Source organism: Lynx rufus, unplaced genomic scaffold (genome assembly GCF_022079265.1).
Source record: "Lynx rufus isolate CCGP_SWC_20201006 ecotype Redwood Valley unplaced genomic scaffold, mLynRuf1.p SCAF_17, whole genome shotgun sequence".
In the NCBI taxonomy this organism is placed as follows: domain Eukaryota; kingdom Metazoa; phylum Chordata; class Mammalia; order Carnivora; family Felidae; genus Lynx; species Lynx rufus.
The window spans coordinates 9,505,493-9,528,623 of record NW_025814831.1 but is presented as its reverse complement, the minus strand read 5'-3'; the positions used below and the strand labels follow the sequence as shown (position 1 = coordinate 9,528,623).

The 23,131-nt window shown below is 43.1% G+C and overlaps 1 protein-coding gene across 5 annotated transcripts in view; it reads right to left on the bottom strand.

Annotated features, from left to right (window-relative positions):
- ATG2B (autophagy related 2B) overlaps positions 1-23,131 on the bottom strand; it is a 74,275-nt gene that overhangs the window by 6,514 nt on the left and 44,630 nt on the right. For 3 of the 5 annotated variants that reach the window (XM_047080149.1, XM_047080152.1, XM_047080151.1), the window contains exons 25-41: positions 22,893-22,985; positions 22,258-22,328; positions 21,795-21,871; positions 21,151-21,321; positions 19,448-19,589; positions 17,503-17,705; positions 16,004-16,230; positions 15,220-15,328; positions 14,086-14,280; positions 13,298-13,399; positions 7,475-7,553; positions 6,959-7,166; positions 3,959-4,028; positions 3,511-3,593; positions 2,833-2,954; positions 2,426-2,580; positions 1,399-1,548 (exon numbers count right to left, since the gene is read on the bottom strand). In XM_047080149.1, coding sequence (XP_046936105.1) covers positions 1,399-1,548; positions 2,426-2,580; positions 2,833-2,954; positions 3,511-3,593; positions 3,959-4,028; positions 6,959-7,166; positions 7,475-7,553; positions 13,298-13,399; positions 14,086-14,280; positions 15,220-15,328; positions 16,004-16,230; positions 17,503-17,705; positions 19,448-19,589; positions 21,151-21,321; positions 21,795-21,871; positions 22,258-22,328; positions 22,893-22,985 — 2,257 coding nt within the window. Of the gene's footprint in view, positions 1-1,398; positions 1,549-2,425; positions 2,581-2,832; positions 2,955-3,510; positions 3,594-3,958; positions 4,029-6,958; positions 7,167-7,474; positions 7,554-8,995; positions 9,774-13,297; positions 13,400-14,085; positions 14,281-15,219; positions 15,329-16,003; positions 16,231-17,502; positions 17,706-19,447; positions 19,590-21,150; positions 21,322-21,794; positions 21,872-22,257; positions 22,329-22,892; positions 22,986-23,131 lie in introns of those variants that run through there. The other 2 variants (XM_047080150.1, XM_047080153.1) reach the window with 2 other exon arrangements.

Below are 23,131 nucleotides of genomic sequence, written 5' to 3'. Positions count from 1 at the left end.
TCCAATCCTGACCCACTCTGACCTGCCCTGTTCCACCGGGGAGCTGTTCCCACAGAGCCGGTCCTCAGGGCTGAGCAAGGAACACCACCTACCTCTGATGGTCGCTATACAGCTGGGACAAAGTAAGCACATAAATATTTTTTTTTAATGAATACAGATTAAGTTGGTCAAGCTTTGTGTAAACTGTAAAGTGCCCCATATCCAAGTGCCATTACATCTGGCTTTCAACGGCCCCCACCAGGCCTTGAAACCCAGAATCATTTTTGCAAACCTGATTTCTAACATGACTACATGTTAGATAACTAGCCCATCCTGATATCTACAGGAACAGGTCTGACCAGTAATTCTCTCTATTCTCCCAAATGAATCTCCTCTTAAGAAAGGCAAGTGGTCTTATTTATCCCACTAATACATGTCCTGGGGGCCCTACCTCAGTGGTCATCCGACTGTTCGGGACCACAGAGGCTACTTTGTCAGGGAAAAGACCGTCCTAGGCACCTGTGCCTGTCCGAATATGATGGGAAAAAAAGATCTTTAGTGAAATCCTAATATATGCATCATGAATACAACAACCTCAAACTTCATGTCATATTAAAAAAAATGTCCCCAACAAGGCCCATAAAGAACCGGGATTCACTGGCGCAACTAAACTGCAATTTGGCAAATACTTAATAAGGGTCAGGATTCGAACAGCTACACATAACCTCTTGCACAAATAAAGGGACGTTTACATGAACATTCCTAAAGCAGTGTTTTAGGGGAAAAAATGGCAACTGTCTACCAACAGGAAAATACGGTCATACAGTAAAATGCTGTAAGACAGTTTAAGTTAAATGTACACATACCAACATGGATCGATCTTGAAAGGCAGCCGTTACACAGCGATACATACACGGTGATGCCATTTATGGCGACTTTCAAAATATAAACAACAGTACATGTTGCTTAGGAATACATACATGATAACTGTACAAACGTGTACAAAAACCCACGTACCGCCTTCAGGACAGTGGAGGCACGGGATCGGGACGAGAGTGAGCGGCTCACCTGAAAAGCTGTAAAAGCTGCACTTCTCAACAAAGCTGAGCAACTACAGCGCAGTGTGACTCCTGTGTCACAGCCGGCTGGGGAGGGCACGCGCTGGTCTCCGTGACCCAGCCGGCTTCTGCACGTAAGGAGAATCGGTCTTTCCTCTGGATCATGACCCCTCTTGTGAGCCCATCACTACGTGGCCCCAGTCTCCGACCTCATGCAGATATCTGCACTCGCTACTGGGAGCAATTCGAAGTCCACTCTCAGGGATTCTCAGGAACAAATCCCAACCATGGAACGCTCGTGAGACAAAAGCCAGGAAAGCACGCCAGCTGCTTCCGCCTCATCCTCTCAAATACCACTCACCTCTTTCACAACACTGTAGGCCTTGGCCACACCTTCCCGCAGGTCCACTGGCTGGTGGGCTAGGCGGTGATGAGGAAACCTTTTGATCTTCTTGGGCTCGATAGAAAGGGTCCCAGGAGACACCATGTCATAAGCAGTCTCTGCTGCTGCCTGGATCATTTTATCAGAAAGAATGAATCAGAGGAAAAGTCTGCACACGCCCCAATGATGTACTTGACCAAAAGAACACAGGGACCCACAGGCTCTAACACAGGCACTTCTGAAGGGGCTGAGTTCTTTACAAAAAAAAACAAGAACATGAAAGGGCACATTAAGAATTAATTCCTAGGCGACGCCTGGGTGGCTCAGTCGGTTAAGCGTCCGACTTCGGCTCAGTCATGATCTCACGGCTTGTGGGTTCAAGTCCTGCATCAGGCTCTGCGCTGACAGCTCAGAGCCTGGAGCCTGCTTCGGAGTCTGTGTCTCCCTCTGTCTCTGCCCCTCCCCTGCTCTTGCTGTCTCTCTCTCTCTCTCTCTCTCAAAAATAAACGTTAAAAAAAATTAATATCTGGATCGATCAGACTTTTTCAGTGGCTCCTCTGTCCTCGGAGAACACTCTCCATGTTACCAGGCTAGTCAAGAATGCCCTGTCTGTGAACAACTAGACAAGGTCAACTAGAGCTCAATACTTAATGCAACAAACCTTAATACATCTGCTATCTGATCTGCAATGATTTCTTTACATTTAGCTATGATCTTTTCATATAACTGAGGCAAAATAAATCCTCGACTAACTTAAAGGTCATAATTTAATTGAAACAGGCAAACAAATTTGACATGGCATTCCACTTCTTTATTCTACTAATTACTTAACACCGGAAAGTTAAGCAATAAAAAAATAAAAAATTAACTCATCATAAATAAAATACCTACTCCAGCATTTTGTATAGTTTCACAATATCCTTTTAAAAGCAAACAAAAAAAACCCCAACCATTTTACAATAAGTCCTCCTCTCTGTACAGAGGAAGGCAGGCTGTGGGGAGATACCTGTATGGTTTGAACCATTCTGTTTGTGAGTTCTAGAGCAGCCATCGCTGTGGAAGTGCCAAAGGAGGCGGCGCCTCTCTGAAACCCTCTGACGATGCGCCCGTCCTTCCGGTACTGCTCAATGGGTAACCAGACCAGGTCCTTCAGGCCTTGCACTAGAACGACAGTCGATACAGGGAAATCAGGAGGAGCGATGGAGCCCGGGTCTCTGCTGTCACTCTCACCCTGGGGTTTTTAACCTGAAATGGGAGGCCAAGTGTTCTTACAGGTGTGCATGACCACGCACGTGAATTTTCTAGAAAGATGGTCCGCACAAAGACTCTCAGAGGCATCCACGAACTCCAAAAGGGTTAAGAATCACAGATCAGGCAAAAGAAATCATCTTTTGATTAAAAAAGGAAACTCACCTAATTGTACTAGAGAGTGCATAGGCCCAACGCCTCCCAAGATCCCCGGTAGCTGGTTCTTCTTAATGTCCGTGAGCCATTCGGTGATGGCATACGAAAACAATTTGTCAACACCTAGCAAGCTAGAGCAAATGGCTATTAGTATACAGAAAAGAGATTTGCAGGTTCGGATATTGTAGATATTCAGTCTGAATATATTACACACGGATGTATGTACACACATATAATCTGGTTTAACATCAGTAATTTCTGTGAGGCTTAGGTAACCAGTAGAAGTGTGTTCTTCCACTGCTCTAATTTCTCGAGCATCCAGGGATTAATTTTATTCTGGCATCAGATTAATTCAATGTCTATAAATTGCTACAGGGCTCCCAGCTACTAAGAACCATCACGCTATGAATGCCCAGTCTTTTTGCTAAATAAACTGATTTACAACTTTGGGAAATTATTTAAAAATAACTATAGCTGTTTTTGAAACATCCTCCTCTGTCCAAACTACTAGTACTCGCTCAGAATAAAAAGTAGCCCCTAATCGGGAAGCGTCCTCTAAAAACGAGCTCTCTGCAGACAATACCGTAAAGTAATTAAATTGTTTGTTTAAGAAAACTCAACATTCAATTTGTTGTAAACTAACTGTAGTAACCATACCGTAAAGCCTCACGTACTAAACCAACCTACCCGTGACGGTAGAAAAGGCGCTTCAGCTTCAGTTCCGAGCAGTTTAACTGGGCCAGACCGATCAGGATCCCTGCTAGCGTGCCCTTTGGGATTTAAAACAGATTAATGTGTAGATTGAGAGACCTCACGTTCAAAATAGTGTTATTTGGGAAAAGCAAAGTAACATTCATTCACGAATAAAGCTAGAACACTTAAAATATTTTGCAACCAAAAAAATACACAATAGGACATATGACACAACTTATAACAACCGTACTCATGGGTTCTTAAATGACGTTTACTTTAAAAACAGAATTTTAAAATCTTGCACATCATTTCAAACACACATAAACTATGACGGGAAAGGTTTAAAAATTAACTCCTAACAAAGAAAAACAAAGAGATAATTAGAAAACAAAAAAACAAAGGAGATAATTTTGTAGAGTATATTTATACAAAGTTTCCAAACCTGATCCATTGACACGTGTTTGCCGTGATAATCAAGTCGAATAGGAACTTCTGATGTGAATCTAAATTCTCTAAAGACAGACAAAGGGAGTTATTTATATTCAAAAGTACTAACAGCTGAAATTAGAAGTTAAATTTATTCAATTGGAGAATAAAAAACGAAGCCACAAAATAATGTGGATATAAGTATCTCAAAGCCTAAATAAAGGGGAATGTCTTTCAGCCAGCTCTACCTTTTCTTAAGGTAATATAACAACTTAACTGATGTTTATCATATTCTACGTTAGATTTACTTAAATTTTCCTCACAAAAATCTTTTCCTAGTTTACTAAATAATGTTTACTTTAGAAAAATTCATTCTGGCAGATATTCTCCATTTATACAGGGAACAAACTGATAAAAGCAACCTTCAAGATTAAACCAAATGATATAATCATTACCAAGAAGTAAAAAAAGAGAAGAGTAAGGGATTTAAGCTCCATGGTGAAGCAGAAAGTGCCAGAAAACCCAGCCACGAATTCCAGTTTTACCAGTTATATGTGATGCGATCGTGGGCAAGGAACTTAAACTCTGAACCTAAACATCTTCGTCAGTAAATTTTTATTTTTTACTTTTTATTTTAGACAGAGCGGAGCAGGGGGAAGGGGCAGAGGGAGAATGTCAAGCAGGCTCCACACTCGCCGTAGAGCCCGAAAGGGTGCTCGATCCCACGACCCTGAGATCATGACGTGAGCCGAAATGAAGAGTCGGGACGCTCAACCAACCGAGCCACCCAAGCACCCCAAGTCACTAAATTTTTAAAATGCCACCTACGCTGGTGGATTTTAGTGAGCATTCTTGAAATTAATGCTGATAAACAGGGTATCAACATACAGACACTGGGAGTTCTGTGACAATGAAGTCATAATTATATACCGATGGTATACCTCAAACAGAAGAAGCGGACTTCCCCAAGCTGGACTGCACAATGGACTTGAAACACAATTTTTCCACAGAGTTAATGTCTGCATTTATATCATAAGCCATTCCACAAAAGCCCAGTTTAACCCACAGTCAAATGGAAGTGCTGTATTTCCACCAGTCACTACAAGGAGCCTGGGACCCCAGGTCATCCCCCATCTTCCAAATACACATCTCCATGTGGTTTCTCCATTTGGTTTTCTCGGCAACAGCCCCTTGACGCCTGCCTCCTCCGTCCACACTTTTTCCCCATGGCACAGAATATGACAAATCATCTATTTTAATTATTTGTAATGTCAACTATATAGGGATTTTTCTCTACTTTGTTCACTGTGCCTAGGACAAGAGCTGGCTTACACAGAGCAAGAGCTCAGTAAGTATTATGGAATGGTTGGGGGAGGGGGAGCTATTAGGCCATCACTTAGAAAACGCACTGGATTTGGGATGAAGACCTGTGTTCTGGTCTTGACTTGGCCACTAACTGTGTGGTCTCGAGCAAGTCAACTCACTTCTCTGGGCATTAACTTCCTCGTCTATGAAGGGAGAAATCTGGGTTATACCACTAACTACCACCCCAGGGTCCTAGGCCCTCTAGGAGTTTTTGAGTGTATACACAGAAGTCTGTAAGCAATTTTAAATAGTCTAATGATAAAAATAAACATTTGCTTAAGTAAGTAAGGCGACACAAGCTGACTAAATAAAAAGCATCCAACCTCTTTGCTTTTAGGCCAGAACTGTTAACAATTCAATTTCTTTTGGACCGGTTATCCAGTGTTCACACAAAAACAAACCGGTATTCAAATGATTACTTCGGGTACACAGTTTCTTGGTAGAAACAAAATAAAAGAGATCCTTCTTTCATGGTGAAAGGTCTGGAACCACCAGAGATCATCTCTCCCAGGATCCTTCCAATTCTCATATTCGGTTATTTTTTTCCCTAGTTCCTAGAGTACACAAGATATATAAAACATGAAAGCACTTTAAAATAGTTACACTGCCTGCTTTGAGCCATAGCCAAAGGGTAACCTGAAGTCCACGTGGAAAGACAGAACTTGGGGACCGTCGATGTCAGCAGGAGTACAGAAAACGAGGGGAGTAGCTGACAGTCCCTCACAACACAGGTGGCCTGGTCATCATCCTCACTCCTTCCAAAGAGCCAAGGCTCCACGCCCACCATCAAGGGCTGGGAAAGAAGGAAGACGGGGAGAACGAACGGGTCAGGAAGCGAAAGACAAACTGCGACGTGCGAGCGGCTGGCTGGGCCGTGGGGCAGTAACTCCAGCAGACGGCGGCTGCGCAGGGGACCGGACTTTCCTGACAGTGCCGACTGAGCTGGGGAGCGAAGGGTCAGGAGAGACAGGACAGTGCTGGGGAAGGGCAGACGGAAAACCGCAGAAAGTTCTCACGTGGGAGGAGGAAGCGCAGGAAGCCAAGGTGTGTAAAGGACACCATGTTTGAGGAGGTGCAAATATGCCATCACAGGGGCTGGGAAGAGAGCTGAGGAGGGGGAAGCGGCAGCTAAGAGGAAAAGGACATTCCTGCTCCAGAAAAGATCAGGAGGAAGGGCTCCTGAGCCAGGGCTGCTGTGTGTAATCAAGGGGTGCGGGATGCGCGAGGCCCGCCTGTAAATAAACACACCAGTCGACGGTCTGGCAGGCACAGAAAAGCTGGCGTAATCTCACGATTAGGGAGTGGTACACGAACACATTCGAGAACAACCTGCAGGGGCACCTGGCGGCGTTTGGGGGGGGGCACGGGGGGGGGGTACGGGGGGAGGCGGGCGGGGTGCTCAGTCGGTTGAGCGTACGACTCTTGATTTTGGCTCAGGTCATGATCTCATGGTTCGTGGGTTTGAGCCCCATATCGGGCTCCGCGCTGACAACACAGAGTTTGCTTGAGATTCTCTCTCCCTCCCTCTCTTTCTGCCGCACCCCCACCAGCCCGGCTTTCGCACCCTCTCTCAAAATAAACATTAAATAATAATAATAAACCTTCAAAAGTCTAAAATAGCTTTACTTGTTATCCAAATTAAGTGATTTACCTAAAAAACACAGGCTGATCACTAACTGCTGCTTCTTCAGCTGAGAAGTCCTTCTGTTCCTCCCTGTTAACCACTTCCACGGAGCTGACACTGGTGTTCTGGGAAGGCTGCTTCGGCCCAGGGAAAGAAAGAACGAGATTTGGCTCCTTTGAGGTGCTTAAATGCCTCGGCAAACTGCAGGTGACGTCAGCTCCGGGAGACTTCTTAACTGCAAAGGTAACGTGCACACTGAAGACCCGCTGTGCTTCTTCAGAGCACCCGCTTAAAATCCAGGTAGCTGCAACTTGTGTTGCTATGTTTCACTTAATAAACACAATTACCGCTACAGAGAAAACGGACTTCCGCCTTTTAAGATGTCACTTTCACATATACTACCTTGGCGAAATATGAAAAACACACACAAAACACACTTCTATAAATCGGAACGAAGACTGGAAATACACTCTCAAATAGGCCTCAGAACAAATCAATCCAAGCACTTGTTATAGACATTTTCAAGCTACACATATTTAATACCTTCTGGATCTGGAGCCACGAGAAGCTCTACTTCTGTCGAAAGACTCGTGAAGAAATCCTTCAGGAAGAACAAAGCGTCCTAAAATGAAAAGATGCAATTATAACCAAAGGGAAGGGAAGGGAAAGGCAGATTGATTCTAAAACTAAAAAGCAGAGTGTCTTACAGTCCCATATTTGACTTCTTATTCATCTACAATTTTTACTGTGTCAGGCATTGCTCCTTTCTCTCTCTCTCTCTCTCTCTCTCTCTCACACACACACACACACATTCTGTTAATTCTCCCAACCCTGAGAAAATCAAATGTGAAAATTAAGACACAGAGGGGTTAAAAATTACATAGCTATTTCTGAATCAAAACAAATTTTAGTTTTCTTGGAAATACAGCATTCTCAGTCTTCAACACTAGTTCTCACTGCAAACCGGCGGTAGTGGTAATACCGATACGAGCAACAGCTGGGGCCGCACAAGTTCTCACTGTCTTAATGTTGCCTTTACTGCCACGTTAGGCTGCCTTAATACATGTTCTTCCTGGAACAGGGCACTCAGAATCAGTAAGCCCACTCAGTATGGTCTCTTCTGAAATTATATAGTAACAAAAATGCACAGGCCTGTCTTGATGTCATCTGAATAAACCGTATTTGCCCATTATTAGCAGCCACATTTTACCTCCCTCCCTCAAACCAACAAATCCATTTTGGAAAATATGAAAATGAAATGCCTGAGCCTCTTCTTTCTAATTCTTCCCTTGCCTTTGGAAAAATCCTAAATAAATATAACACGTTAATATCGCACCAGAAAAAGCGATGTGACAGTCAATTACAGGGCACAATATTTGGTGGCATACCAAAAGTTTGGTAATTCCAAGGGATCTGATCAACTAGTAACCACATTCACCAGAAGTATAAATGATGGAAGTTAGAAAGGTATTTTCCTAGGTAACATGGCATATGGGAGACTGAAGGATGGGGCTGAAGAATAAGCAGCTACTTATGGAAATATTCTGGTTCTGCAGTAGGGTAGTCGGTTCATGATTGGTTCATTATTTTATTATGCTTTACACACGTATATGACTTCTTGTTATTTACATTACATAATAATATGCAGATACACGTATGTATATATACACACATTTAATATACACGTGTATCGAGAACTAGATGTTAACAAAGTTAACCTAAATGTTACCTGTCATTATTGGACCGCTAGATGGCGATATTTTAACGCTATAAATGCTTTGACTCCATGACTGCCTTCAAAAAAAAAAATACTAGTAAGAGAAAACTCTAGGTAAAAATATGCTCTAAAAGGGGCACCTGAGCGGCTCAGTCGGTGATGCATCTGACTCTTGACCTCGACTCAGGTCACGATCTTGCAGAACCTGAGCTTGAGCCTCACGTCGTGCTCTGTGCTAACAGCACAGAGCCTGCTTGGGACTCACTCTCTCTCTCTGCCCCTCCCCTGTGCCACGTGCTCTCTCTCTCGCTCTCTCAAAATAAACATTTTTTTTTAAAAAAGGAAGACTACAGAGACAGCGGCTTTTATCCATTTTTACTACAAATGCACAAAACAGAAAAGGAGTACTAATCACCAGCGTTTCAATGTTCTCAGAAGTTTTGATTTTGTTATTTATGCTACTCTTTACAACTCGATAAAACCTGATTTTAAAACTAGCCAGAAACAGACTCTTCACAAATAAGTGTACAAATGTCAAAGCAGCACATGAAGAGATGCTTAGCACCATCATCAGGGGAAATCCAAATTATAACCACAATGAACACCAAATAAGACAGTTCAACACACAACACCAAGTTTGGCCAGAGTGTGAAGAAGAGGCAGCTCTCACCTGCTGCAGCGGGGGCATACGATGGCGTAACCGCTGCGGGGAACAGGCAGCTTCTCACAAGAGTTAAACACACATCTGCCTCGTGACCTGGAAATTGTTTACAATACCCAACACGAATGGAAACCCAGATCCACAAGAAGATTTGTACACTAACTTCATAACAGCTCTATTTATCAGAGCCAAAACCGAGAAAACCACGCAAATGTAAATCAGTAAGTAAACGGATACACATATTGTGGTACAGCCATACGGTGAGATCCGTACTCGGCAATAAAGGGGAACAGACTGAACAGAAATGAACAGACCTGCCTCAGCACAGAGGGAGCGCGTGGCACGGGAAGCCAAATACATTTCCACTCACACGAAGTAGTGGGACAGGAAGGCTGACCCCGCGGGGACGGGAAGGAGGTCAATGGCTACTGGTGGAGACCGACTGCAAAGGGGCCCGGGGGACTCTGAAGGGAACAGAAAATGTGCTCTATTTCAACTGGTGTAGTAGTTACTCACGTGTGTATCTTAGTCACGCTCCAACGGTACACCTAATATCCTGGCACTTTACTGTATGCAAATTATACCTCCATACAATCAATTTCTTAAAAGTTTAAAAAAAAACTTGGTTTATTATTTTTGCAAACAGACTATAGTTATTCTAGCTTTAAGGTCCTATGATACAAGATATTAACAGTACAATATGACTTAAAGTGTTAAAATAATTAATTTTCATGTCATACTCAGGCAACCAAGCAATGATGCTAAAAAAAAAACACCAATATGCAAACTGGCCCTGCCATGTATTCACCGTTTCCAACCTCAGCCAAGCACAAACTCACCTTACCAGAATGGACTCACACGTCCTCTCACACCCTGAACTAGACCCTCGATGCCTTTACAAAAAGCTTCGTGTGACTAACTCCACTGCATTCCTTAGGACACACCTCAAGAGTCACCTCCTCCAGAAAGCCTTTCCTGATTACCCTCCACACTCTTCTAAACTCCCAGACGGCTAAGGAGCCCTTTCTGCTGGGGTGTAACATGCTCTGCCTATCTTTACCACTTGTACTCACCACAGGGTGTTTAAAAAGTCCTCTGTTTTATGTTGGTCCTCCCCCCACCCCCACCGCCCCGGACAGAGGTCTTTGAGGATGGGTGTTTGCCTAGCTTCATATCTCCAACATCTTAGCACAGAAGCTGGGACAAGGCTGGCATCCAGCAGATGATCTGGGGTTAATAAGCATGTCTTCCCTATGCAGATTTCCAGGCAGTGAGACACTGAAATGGATCCCAGACTAGGAGAGTCAGGCAATCTGGCCTCTTCATATTTCAGATCCCAAACTGCCGACTTACACGACCGTCATCATCTACTTACCCTCCCCCAGACCAAAACCACCCCTTCCGCCTGGTATCCTGCCTGCCTTACGGATACACCGAGCTTTGGAAGCAATGGCACTGAACTTCAACGGCAATGCAGCTTTTTGAAAACGTGAGAAAACAGTGTGTGGCTTTCATACTTGATCCAGTTAATAAAGTCAGAGATATGTTGGCTGAGAAAAATATTACTCAAAGCACAGTCGTTCAACTGATTTGTTTTCAAAAGAAAACATGGAGAATGCGAGTAATTGGTTTTCTAACCAGATGACCATTTGCTATCTCAAACTAAGGTGGGGGGGGGGGTCGGCGCAGTGAATCCCTCCCCAACACTTGGGAGCATGGCTGTGTTCTCCTAGGGTTCACATCTTGGGGAATTATTTCCTGCTACTCCTCAGTTACACCATAACAGTTATTTCTGTTTTCTCAACAGTTAATATTTTCCCATTTCAAAATCACAATGCTTTATAGCTCTGAGTGAGAAATTAAGCCCACTATTAAAGAAAAAAGCATATTAAAGGAAACCGGGCCAAGTCTGGCAAAGTCATGCTATAAAGACGCATCTCGCACAAATTCTTGGTCAGGCTGGTGAGTTCCACGGATCAAACTTCCCATAAATACTTCATTGTATTCCTATTCCAATACAGGCCAATGTATGGATGGACCAAATTAAAATACGGGTATGCAAAGATATTCTTCTCCTAACGAGAGAACATAAATCTCAAGTGCGCATCAGCAGGACCGTCCCAGCTCAGAAGCGACCAGTATCGATGTAAAGCCGTGCTGAACTTCTGCGCTTCACGAGACTTTTCTGAGAAATGCCTGTATTTTATGATATAAATATTGATACATTATTCCTGAAATATCTGCTACTTATTTAGATAAGTCACCATTATTCAATCCATACTACTTAAGCAAACCAATAATGCTGTCCCACATACTCTCTACTTCAAAATTTTTTTTTTTCAACGTTTTTTTATTTATTTTTGGGACAGAGAGAGACAGAGCATGAACAGGGGAGGGGCAGAGAGAGAGGGAGACACAGAATCGGAAACAGGCTCCAGGCTCCGAGCCATCAGCCCAGAGCCCGACGCGGGGCTCGAACTCCCGGACCGCGAGATCGTGACCTGGCTGAAGTCGGACGCTTAACCGACTGCGCCACCCAGACGCCCCAACATACTCTCTACTTCAAACCTGAGCTCACAGCAATGTAGGCTGGGACGGGACAGTTTTGTTATTTCAAAAGCAGGCTATTCTAACAACTCCATTTATTTTCTCTGTTGTCACGTGCTTCGGTTAGTAAGAACAACAGACCTTTAACACCGTGCGCCAGGCACGAAGCTAAATATTTAACGCTCACTATCTTATTCAATCTTCATTTTTACAACTGATGCTACATCCATTACTTGGATTCTACCAGCCAAGAAACAGAGGCACGGAGAAACAACGTGCCCGGAGCCACACAACCAGGACAAGAGAACCGAGATGCAAACCCCGAGCCCGGGCCCCGCACCGCCAGGCCGCACGCCTCTGAAGCACCTCGTGGTCGTGCACCTTGAACGAGTGTGCCCAAGAGGTGCCGGCCAGGTTTTACACAGCCGAGTCAACGCAAAACCCGCAATAATTTGATGGGATGCTTGCTAAAACATGGCAAAGTGCATTTCTTTATGTTTTTCCACAAATCTCTGCTGCGTGTGATCTCTTTAGGTACCAATTTAGTGATCTGCCACTCTGCCCAGGGCAGTAGGAATTCTCTTCCAGGTGCGGCGGTTAAGACAAAACCGCTCATGGGGCGCCTGGGTGGCTCAGTCAGTCAAACGTCCCGACTTTGGCTCCGGTCATCATCTCGCGGGTTCTTGAGCTCGAGCCCCGCATGGGGCTCTGTGTCACCCGCTCAGAGCCTGGAACCGGCTTCGGATTCTGCGTCTCCTTCTCTCTCTCTGCCCCTCCCCCACTCATGCTCTATTTCTCTCTCAAAAATCAATAAACAGGGGCGCCTGGGTAGCTCAGTCGGTTAGGCGTCCGACTTCAGCTCAGGTCACGATCTCGCGGTCTGCGAGTTCGAGCCCCGCGTCGGGCTCTGGGCTGATGGCTCAGAGCCTGGAGCCTGCTTCCGATTCTGTGTCTCCCTCTCTCTCTGCCCCTCCGCCGTTCATGCTGTGTCTCTGTCTCAAAAATAAATAAACGTTAAAAAAAATTTTTTTAAAAATGAACATTAAAAAAATTTTAATTAAAAAAAAATAAAAAAGACACAACCGCTCTTATCTTTCAATCACAGATAGGAGGGAGTCCTTTAACACTCCCTGAAAACACCCATGTACCTGCACAAGCGTGTGTATGCGAGGATGAGAGCGTGGGAAGCAGGTACTCAGTGCTGCGGCACGCACGCGACGAGGAGACAGGGAATAACATCGAACGTTTACCCACCAACAGAGCAGGTCCCAAACGCCTAATGAGTCCGCCCTGCTCCTCACCAGCAGAACTCTGCTTCAGCTACGCAACTTCCGTAAAAGTGAAATCGTAAACATTTTAATTCTCCTAAATTGAACCTCTTCTTCCGGATGCGGGACATTTTTAAAATCTCAACTCCCTCAAGAATGTTTGCGGTACAAACCTGGTCAATATTGAGGCGAAGTGGCATCAGTGACACTCTTAGGCAGCATTCCTGCGGTGACCTGCCAGACTCCGGGCGCACATGTAACGCTTTCACTGTCAACTACGAGAGGAGAAAAACATTCCCCCCCACCCATGACATTACAACCTGGTTTTCATTTAAAAAGGACAAACAGAAAAGAAAAGAAAAAAAAAATCCCATTTCTCTTTCTGACACGAGAACTAGAAGTGGAGTTGTTGACCTTTTCCCTTAAGAGCCTGACTCAGACTTTTCTGGGTCACACGCTCCCTGAAGCATCTCATGAGAGGTATGGATTCTCCTTAGTGGACAAGATGCGGGTGACGGTGTCGTCTCCTGGGGGTTTGCTGGGCCCCTGAAGCTGACTACAGCCATACTCCAAAGACGGCTGCTATGACGTTTTCTTCCAGCGAGCCTGAGCGAATCATTTCTATTCCACTAAAACTTGCAAAGTGTTCGAAATCTGGAACATTTCCAGCTTCCAGCAACACTAAGTATTCTGTGTAGATCACTATGGACTTCTGGTTTTCCTCAGGCATCAATATACTGGCAATTATAATTAACGGACCCTCCAAGTGACGTGTAAAATAATTTTTAAAACATAAAACTTTAAGCAGCATATTTAAAAGGGATTTTCATGTTAAAATGAAAAAAAAAAAAAAAAAAACCAACCCAGCAATTTTCCCCAGTCTAAATCTGCAGTTAGATATAATAAAAACACTTTTCCAAAACTAATATAATGACAGAAAATAGGAGGTCTTAAATCTTACCATGTTGGAATGAGCTTTTCGAGGCATCTCTTTACTGCAATACAGGTACAAAAACTTATTCATTTGTGATGTTGCCAGACGATCTCGAATTTCAAGATCCTGCACGATGAACACCTGCCGGGAGACTGGGTGCTCTAAGAGGCTGGACTCGCATTCCGGCTTGCAAGGGGGGTAGACCTCGTGCTGAAACTTCACCTTCACATCCAAGAAGGAACACACAGCAATTTTTTACTTTTTATTCAAATTAGAATTCCTCTTTCAAATGCAAAATATCCCTCACCATTTTTTGAATTCTCACTTTCGGAGAACATAACAGTTCTTTATTTGTTCACGTATTTATTGATCTATGTGTCCCCGACAAGGATAAGCTTGACTGACATTTCTTATTTGATCTTGGCAAACTCCCTATCCTTTTCAGGCAAAACCCTCAACAGGAGTAACACACACGATCAGCACCTTGAGTACCTGTGAAACTGCTTGAAAGGGAATCAATGCATGCAGGGTTCAAGTCCCAAAGAGGGAGGCGGGGGGGGGGGGGGGGGGGGACGATCCTCACTACAATATTCCTATGTTAAGTACCCTAATATATGGCACTGGGCACAATCCCAGACAAGCTGAAAGGATTAAATGCATATAATGTCATTGGTGGCCTGAACATACTGGTCCCTGACATTCACGAGGGACTCACAGAGGTGCCATCCAACGGCAGACCCTCTCACATGGACAGACACTCAAAGGCAGTGGTTCCCCAAGTGTGGGCCTGGAAAAGGGAGTTATCAGAATCGCCTGGGGACTCATTAAAAATGCAAATTCATGGGCCCCACCTCAGACCTACTGGATCAGAAACTCTGGGGCCCAGCAACCTGTGTTTTAACAAGCCCTCAAGGTGCTTCTGACCCCTGCTCAACTCTGAGAGACACTCCTCTAGGGAAAGCCTGGGAAAACACAAAACCCCTCAAACTTCTCAGAACATTTAAGAAAGAAAAAGAGGTAAAAGTTTTACAGGACCCCTTGCACTTTTCCAATCCAGAGGCGTGGGGCTGGTGGCTCAAGAACACAAGGTGGGGGCGTGACTCCAAACCCCCATTAATGCTCCCACTTCAGGGGCTTTTTTCCTTCAAACTGCCATCTCACCTTGCTTAACTGTATTTCCATTAAAAAGTCATGGTTTCTTCCTTTTCCCCCACACACCATGTTACGTCCATGCCTCGTGGGTGTGTGAGAAGGTGAGCTGTGAGGACTGCTATAAATGGAGAAAGAACAAACAACAGCCACAACAACAAAACCTTTTGTTGCAGGAATATTCAAAGAAAGGCAATGAATGACCTCAGGAAAAACAGTAAGATAAAAAGAGAAAATTAAGATTACAGAACCATCAACATGTTGCCACAAACTGTATTTCTATGTGTCAAAGCCAAACACACGTTTAACAAGTACTTCAGGAGCCTCGAGCCCTAGCCTAGCACCCAGCGGGATGCCCGAGAGAGTCAAGGGCACACATGGTCCCTGCCTCCTGAGGCACAGGCTTTACTGCACTGCCCTCACCTGCTCACATAACGGTCCTTCTGAATGGAGGCCAGGGCCTGGGTCTTACTCATTTTGGTGAATGTGCCTCTAACACAGGCTCTGGCACAGGGTAGGTGCCCCAAAATTGTGCTGAAGGGAAATCACTTAAGTTGCCTTAGTTTGGTAAACATACAAACAATGCGAATAAGTTTACAAATGAAGAGCTTTTATATTAAAGGAGTAACTTAAATTACATAGTTTTCAATACTACTTTATTAATACTCCTTAAAATGACAAATTCTACGTATGCTGTGAAAAGAACATAGTGGCCTGTAAAAAAAACAAAAAACTTCTAGTAAGTTTTTGTAGAAACTTGTAGAAACAAGAAAACTTCTTGTAGAAATCAACTTACATATAACTTTTAGCCGGAGAAGTAGGAGGGACTGTTCCAAAATCCTTTCCTCCATAAAGATGCCAAACAAGAGAGACTTCTTTAACAACATACCGGACGACAGGGATGGGAAAGTGCAATGGGGCTTTGCTTGTATCTGTCTTCTTAATGGGCTGACTAAAATAATTCTCTCTTATTACAATTGCATCATCAACCATTATTTTTACAATTGGTTCTTCTTCCTTCTCCTACAACAAAGAAACAGGGAACACATCCTATCTTGTCGCAGTAGAAACCACTGATTACGCTGCTTATCTCAAGATTTCTTGATTCTGCATTCTTTTTAACAATAATTTCAATATACAAAACGGGGCTAGTTACAATGTAGTAATCACCACGTTGGATACTCTGCATTAACCATAAAATGGACTTTCTGTTCTACGTAAATCATTCCATAAAAAATGTTTATAGTCTTCAGTTTGGCTTTTACTATTTGTTTGATAATAAAAAAGGCACAGATATAGCAAGTGTCTATCTGTGTGTATGTGGAGGGGGCTGTATAGTTCTCTAATTCAAAGTCAATATTACATTTCAAACTTAACGTACTTCAACATGCTGACCAAATTACCATGATCCTAATAATGAACTTGTTGAGAGTTTGACTGCCTTTTAATTTCCCAGGATGTAGTAAAACAAATACACTTACCTGCCAAGTCACTACTGAGCAGTTTAACACATATATACACTAAATGGTGATGCATAAAGTTCCATTTCAGCACCAATGCTTACCCATTTTAGTAAACTGTGGATTCATTAAATCCAGACCATCCTTTTTAAATATGAGCATGACTCTCTGGGGCACATGGGTGGCTCAGCCACTTAAGCCTATGACTCTCGATTTCGGCTCAGGTCATGATTTCACGGTTCGTGAGATCAAGCCCCACATTAGGCTCTGAGCTAACAGTGCAGAGCCTGCTTGGGATTCTCTCTCTCTCTCTCTCTCTCTGCCCCTCCTCAACTCGTTCCCTCTCTCTCTCTCTCTCTCTCTCTCTCTCTGCCCCTCCTCAACTCGTTCCCTCTCTTTCAAAATAAACAAACATTAAAAATAAATACATTAATGTGAGCATGACTCTAACATGGAAATGATATGTATCAACCATCCATCAGCCTTCACACAAACCAGATCTTATCTTTCCCAATTCTTGGACTAGCAACTCTAGATAGCACTCCTTTCTGCCACTTTAATACTCTGAAGAGCTATCTTACTACACACAACATCTGCAGCTTAATAATCTATGTAGAAAATTTTGCAAACATAGAGCGTTCTTCTCTGAGTTTCTGAGAAATGTGTCATAGAAATAGTAAAGTATAGCAAACATTTGCAAAGCCTCAATAATTACAAAATGAAGTCATTCTCAACTACAAAGAGTTAAAACCTAAAGACTCTTTTTCAGGTACCCTTTGGTCAATTTTACTTGTAACACTACCTTAAGGCCTCAGTTACATGATCCATTTATTACCTGAATAGTTGCTCTTGGTGCAAAAAGAATGCAAAAGTCGTCATTCTCAGTGGGAGCACCTGTCATTGCATCACTGATCAGGTGGTGTGTGAACGAGGTGTAAGCAGGGCCGGGCTCCTGAGACACGTTCCCACTCTCATCTGGAAACAGGAAGAGGTCTGAACAACATGGCTCCTGAATCTGAGATTTTTCATTCAAAACACCTAGGTAAAACAAACAAAAACCAAAAAAAAAAAAAGAAAACACTCAATTTTGGCACATTTTGAAACATCGACAATAATGCTTGGTAACCATTTTAACCACATGTCAGCTGCACACTATGTTGAATGTTTTCACCGGCCATATCTCATTTCTGTCTGACGATAACCCTCTGGCCACTACTAAGGAAACTGACAATAAGTTTGATGTTCTCCAAGCAAACAGCGAACGACGGTCTCATAAAGTCATAGACAGTCTCCTCTTAGTTATTTGGCATCAGTGAAGCTCAGAAATTCGGCAGCAGCTGATTAGTGTTGACTGGAGGTTCGTTAAAGCCAGATTTTCATATGAACAGCTCTGTCCTGTGGGTGGAGCTCTGGAAGAAGCTTCTGGGACAATAGCGCAAGGGGAGGGAAAGTGGTTATGTATGGCCGTCCCTCCCCTAAAGACTACAGGAAATCTCTGCTTCTGGAGGGGGGTGGGTTGGAAACAGCGGCCACGCGGTTTTCGGCCAGGGAGTGGTGCCGTGTGACGGACGGGCTACTTCATCCGGTGCTGGATAGCCCAACGGGACACCTGTTCTCAGGTAGCCCTGTCAACGTGAAGTTCACAAAAGACCGCACGTGCGCCAAACCTGAATGTGAACGTACGTTTTTATGCATTTCTCCCACGTATCTTTCTCCAGTCATTCCAACCACTGGATGGATGGAGAACGCGAAGATGGATAAAGTGCCATTTTAGCCTCAAGAGGCTCCCAGACCAGATTTTAAATTCTTCTAAGTTACTCATCCCTTGTAAGTGCCTGTGCACTTACTGAATACTGAAGCTGTCCAGTAAATATTCGTGAAATATTCTTTCCCACATAAGGAGGTTAGCTGCTAATGTTTATTACAGATAATGTAGCACACACAGGAAGCTAAAAGTTCCTGTTTGTTTCCTGAGTTCTAATTTATTCTAAATTAGAACGAAAGCAACATTTAACGCTAAAGTTTTCTAACACCAGGAGATAATCTTTTAAAATTAAGATTTTAGAATATGTAGAAATGACTACATTCATCCAATTAGAAAACAAACACTTTTTAGATGGATGCTTCAAAGTATTTAGATGCTTCAGTCTGGCTATCAAGGCTCTCTCACCGGCTGGTTCCTCCCCGCCTCTCCACCTTTACTGGCCAATTCTTTTCAATAAGAAGGGAGCTTGCGCTCCAGTAACCGCCTGGGCTGTGAGATAATTAAGGCTTGTGCATGCTTCCGTGCCTCTGTCAACGTTCATGATCCTGCCAAGATTACCTCCTCTCCCTTCCACATACCTAAACCCCGTCCACTCTTGAAAAGCCAATTCATGTCACTTGCATTGAAGTCTAATGAGATGGTTCCCATCCCTCCTGAACAGCAGTTGGGGGATGGTGACACTTTCTGAAGCTCTTTCTCATGTCGTTTCTCAATCGTTCTAAGTAAGAGCATCAGTTTGGTTTAGTGCCGATCTGTTTTACGAAACTCTACGCCAACAGAAAAGATAAGCTCCGTTTTCCGTTTAATCTGTGTCCCCCACAACACCCCAGCCAGTGTCGTTTATCTACTAGACACTCGATAAACACAAGCTGATTGACTAATAAATATCCACCCAAACTCAGACTTGTCTTTTCGTTACTAAGTTACTTGCTGAAGAATGTATATGCGTACAAATAACGTAAGGCTCAACTACGGCCCCGAAGTTCCTGGGGGAAGAAGGCCGGGCCCATCGTACCGTTAGACTGGCCTTGTGCAGACGCAGTGGCCTGCTGCAGGTCAAGCTCCTCCATAGCATCACTCATCAAATCCCGTAGCATCTGTTGATCTGCTTCTGGAAGTACTGGGCCTCGTGAGGATGAGCGGCCACCGGAATCTACCTACAGCCAAAAAGCCTAATTAGAAATAACCGAAAATGCTCTAAGAAGCAAATGACTTAGCATGATTTTGTCCCGGAAATACACTACATTTTACAAACACACCGGAAGCAGGAACGCAGGCAGTGTTCCACATTCTGCTCGGCAGCGCTTACGTCTTACGTTTTTAGCATCATCACCATCACCCTGACAACTACTGGCAAACAGAAATAAATATGCCATCACGTCCCAGCCAGCACAGTGAACTGGGGTCGTGAAGAGACAGCACATTAGAAGAGACAGGATAAAAATACTGCAGTGAGGCTGGGGGAGAGGGAGTCTCTCTGCAGAGTTAGATCTGCTCAGATCTGGCAGCTACAACAAGGCTCGCCCCTTTGACACCAAAAGCCGCTGCAGATCAGAGCCTCAGGTCTTGGGATGACTGGACATCTGTCCAAGGTCAGCAGGGGGCACACAGGAGGGGAAACCTACTGAATGGGGATTCTGGGGGCTCATCTCCAGCAGGGAGCTTAACCATTTTGGTCAGTGAACTGTGCATTCATTACATCCAGATCACGCTTTTCAAATGGGAGCAGGACTCTGAACTGGAAAGATCTCATTTGAAAGGGATAATTTAAAGTAACTTTTAGTAAACCGGAGAATGTTTTTAAAAAGAGAATAAACAGTAGAGAGGGAGTGTCACGAATCACCTTCTTATCGGTGGGAATATAGCAGGAGCAAGGAGTCAAAAACAGAAGTGTAACACAAATGAAGGGTAGAAGCATCCCCTGAACAAAAGAATGCAAGGTCCATCAGGCCCTTACTAGAGGCTCCATCACCAAAGAGACAGAATTCTGTTCACAGACCAGACCATGAAAAAGAATGAAAAAACACTGAACACTTAAAAATGCTAAACACGCTCGACACTGTTCACTCTAGACATAAGAGAGGACACAGAGGTAATGTACGGGGGCATAAGAAAGCACTGAACCGGAAATCAAAATACCTGAATCTTGTTGCCATTTGGCTACTAGTTTGGGCGAATCACCTAATTCTCTGGGTTTTAATTTATTCACCTATGAAACAGAGGTGATCATCTTTACCCTGTCACACTGGGTTAAGGGAAATCACACAGGAGAACATAGACTGAAAACTGAACAGAATCCCACGTAACAAACATGAAGGAGAACAGAGGCCTCTGGAAACAATACGAACACCTGCATCTCCCCCTCTCAGAAGCAGTTTTACACACGACTTGCACATCGCAAGCTCTTACGTGCTAAGTGTTTTCTTTCTTCCTGGAGGTGAAATGAAAATAACTCAAGTCTGGAAAAAAGTATTATGTTGGCCGAGAAGATTAAGGTTTTGAAACAAAGAATATCAGACAGCAGAACGGTTTTCCAAAAAGGCCCCTGGAACCACCTTTCCAGACCTCATCACTCTGACGGTAAATAATAGAGGATTTTTCAAAGTTTCTTTTCTACCTCGTGATGGTCATGAAGACCTCACCGACTACACCTGTCACTCGTGTGGCTGCAACGGGTCAGGGTGAGTTAGTTGTAATGCACGATACCGCTGGCTGTACCTTTGTCTTTCTTTCAGGGGCTCCAGGCTCCGTCTCCGCCTTGTTAGCCGCATGTAAGTCCCCATAGCTTGCGATGTACTGAATGAGATTCATTAACGCAGCACAAGAGTCCGAGCATGTTCTGATATGGACAATGTCACTCGAACAGTGTAGCTCAAAGCGCGGCTCAGTCTGGGCGCACACAAGGGAAAATGGATGAAAACATTTTCCAGGGGCGCCTGGGTGGCTCAATCAGTTGAGCGTCCAACTCTTGGTTTCAGTTCAGGTCATGAGCTGACGGTTTGTGAGTTCGAGTCCCGCATAGCACAGAGCCTGCTTGGGATTCTCTCTCTCCCTCTCTCTCTGCCCCATCCCTGCTCGAGCTTATGCTCTTTCTCAAAAATAAATAAACTTAAAAAAAAAAATTTAAGAAAACGTTTTCCAAACGAGATAAGAATTTCTTTTGTTGCATAGGTTTACATTAAATAAAGTAGAATATAATTATTCTCGCCACAGGAAATGTGTATTTATAATGACTAAATTCCAATTTTAAAACATTTTATCTACTTCCAACCAAAACAATTTTTACAGTAAATTCAATACTTCTTTAGTCTCTCCTATAAAAAGGACTTAGATAAAAATTTCCATTTATTTTAATAACTTACTTGCTCTCCATCAGAATCAGATTTCACTGCAGTTATGGTTAATTCCAAAAGCCCCATATCCATCACACGAACATAATCTAAAATTTTTTAAATTAACAAAATATCTGAGCAAAGCTTTCAAAAAATGCTGATCCAACCAACATGTATTAAAACTAGCATCTCTTTAAAATTCATGGCAGTTGGTGCTAAAAATATTTAAAATGCAATGGAAATATAGTTTCATCCTTTAAAAGTCCTACAATTCCCTTTATTTAGAAACAAAATTAATCTTTTACTAAGTAAACAGAGTATATATAACTTGATGCACTTAACTGACATTCTAAGGACATTACAACTTCAAACTGGTATTTAACAAGATCCTTAGTTCAATGGCATCATTTCAGAGTTCAAATGCTTTAAAATATTCATGTACAAAAAATAAAGAGCATTCATCTAACCCCAGATTTTGTTTTTCAACTCTTACCTCTGTTCAGATTTATAGTAACAGTATTACACTTGTCAGACAGATGCAAAGCAGCTTCATCCAAGATTATTCTGAGGAAAAAAGATAAAATCAACCTCTAAACACTTAACTTGGAATACCTAACACGTGATCACGGCACACTTAGGTGTATCGTTCTTCTGATACACAAGTCATCAAAGTCATCTACAGTTTCTTACAAGTGCCATCTGACATTTCTTTAAAACTCACTGCTTCTGAGTGCTAGAAATATTTAATTTGTGTAAAGAGTAAGACTGAATCATCTGCTCAAATTGTAAATTTTCAGCATGTTTTAATAGATGCCCAAATTCACAAGACCTAAATTATGAAAATAAAGTGTATTAGGTCATATGGGAAGTTTATATTCTGCTTTAAGAAGTAAACTACCAATCTCAAGAATTCATTTCCTCCCTAAAAATAAAAAACAGTGATAAATAGAAGAGATGGGACGAATCATCTGAAATCTCAAAGTTGAAAACCTGGACAGAGAGACAGGACTATGAGTAAAAGAATGCTGGTTTTAACAAAAGATTGGGACTTGAATCGAGTTTAGCTAAGTATCAGTCAGCATGTTTGGACCAGCTAAATTTAGTAGTCAGCAAAGTTCACATAGACACCTGAGTGTAGATGATGATTTATCCAAGGCCACACTACTCGATACACTGAATGTTTCCACAGTGAGAAGAGATCGGATCGGCAAATAAAGAGGCCTAATACCGAAAAGAAACAAAAAACATCAGTTGGCTACAACAACAGAAACTCCCTTAAAAGAGCAGCGTGAACCTTAATTTGAATTACGTATTTTTTCAAAACTCAGTACCTACTTTGAATAGAATTTTATTTAGTCCATCTGTGA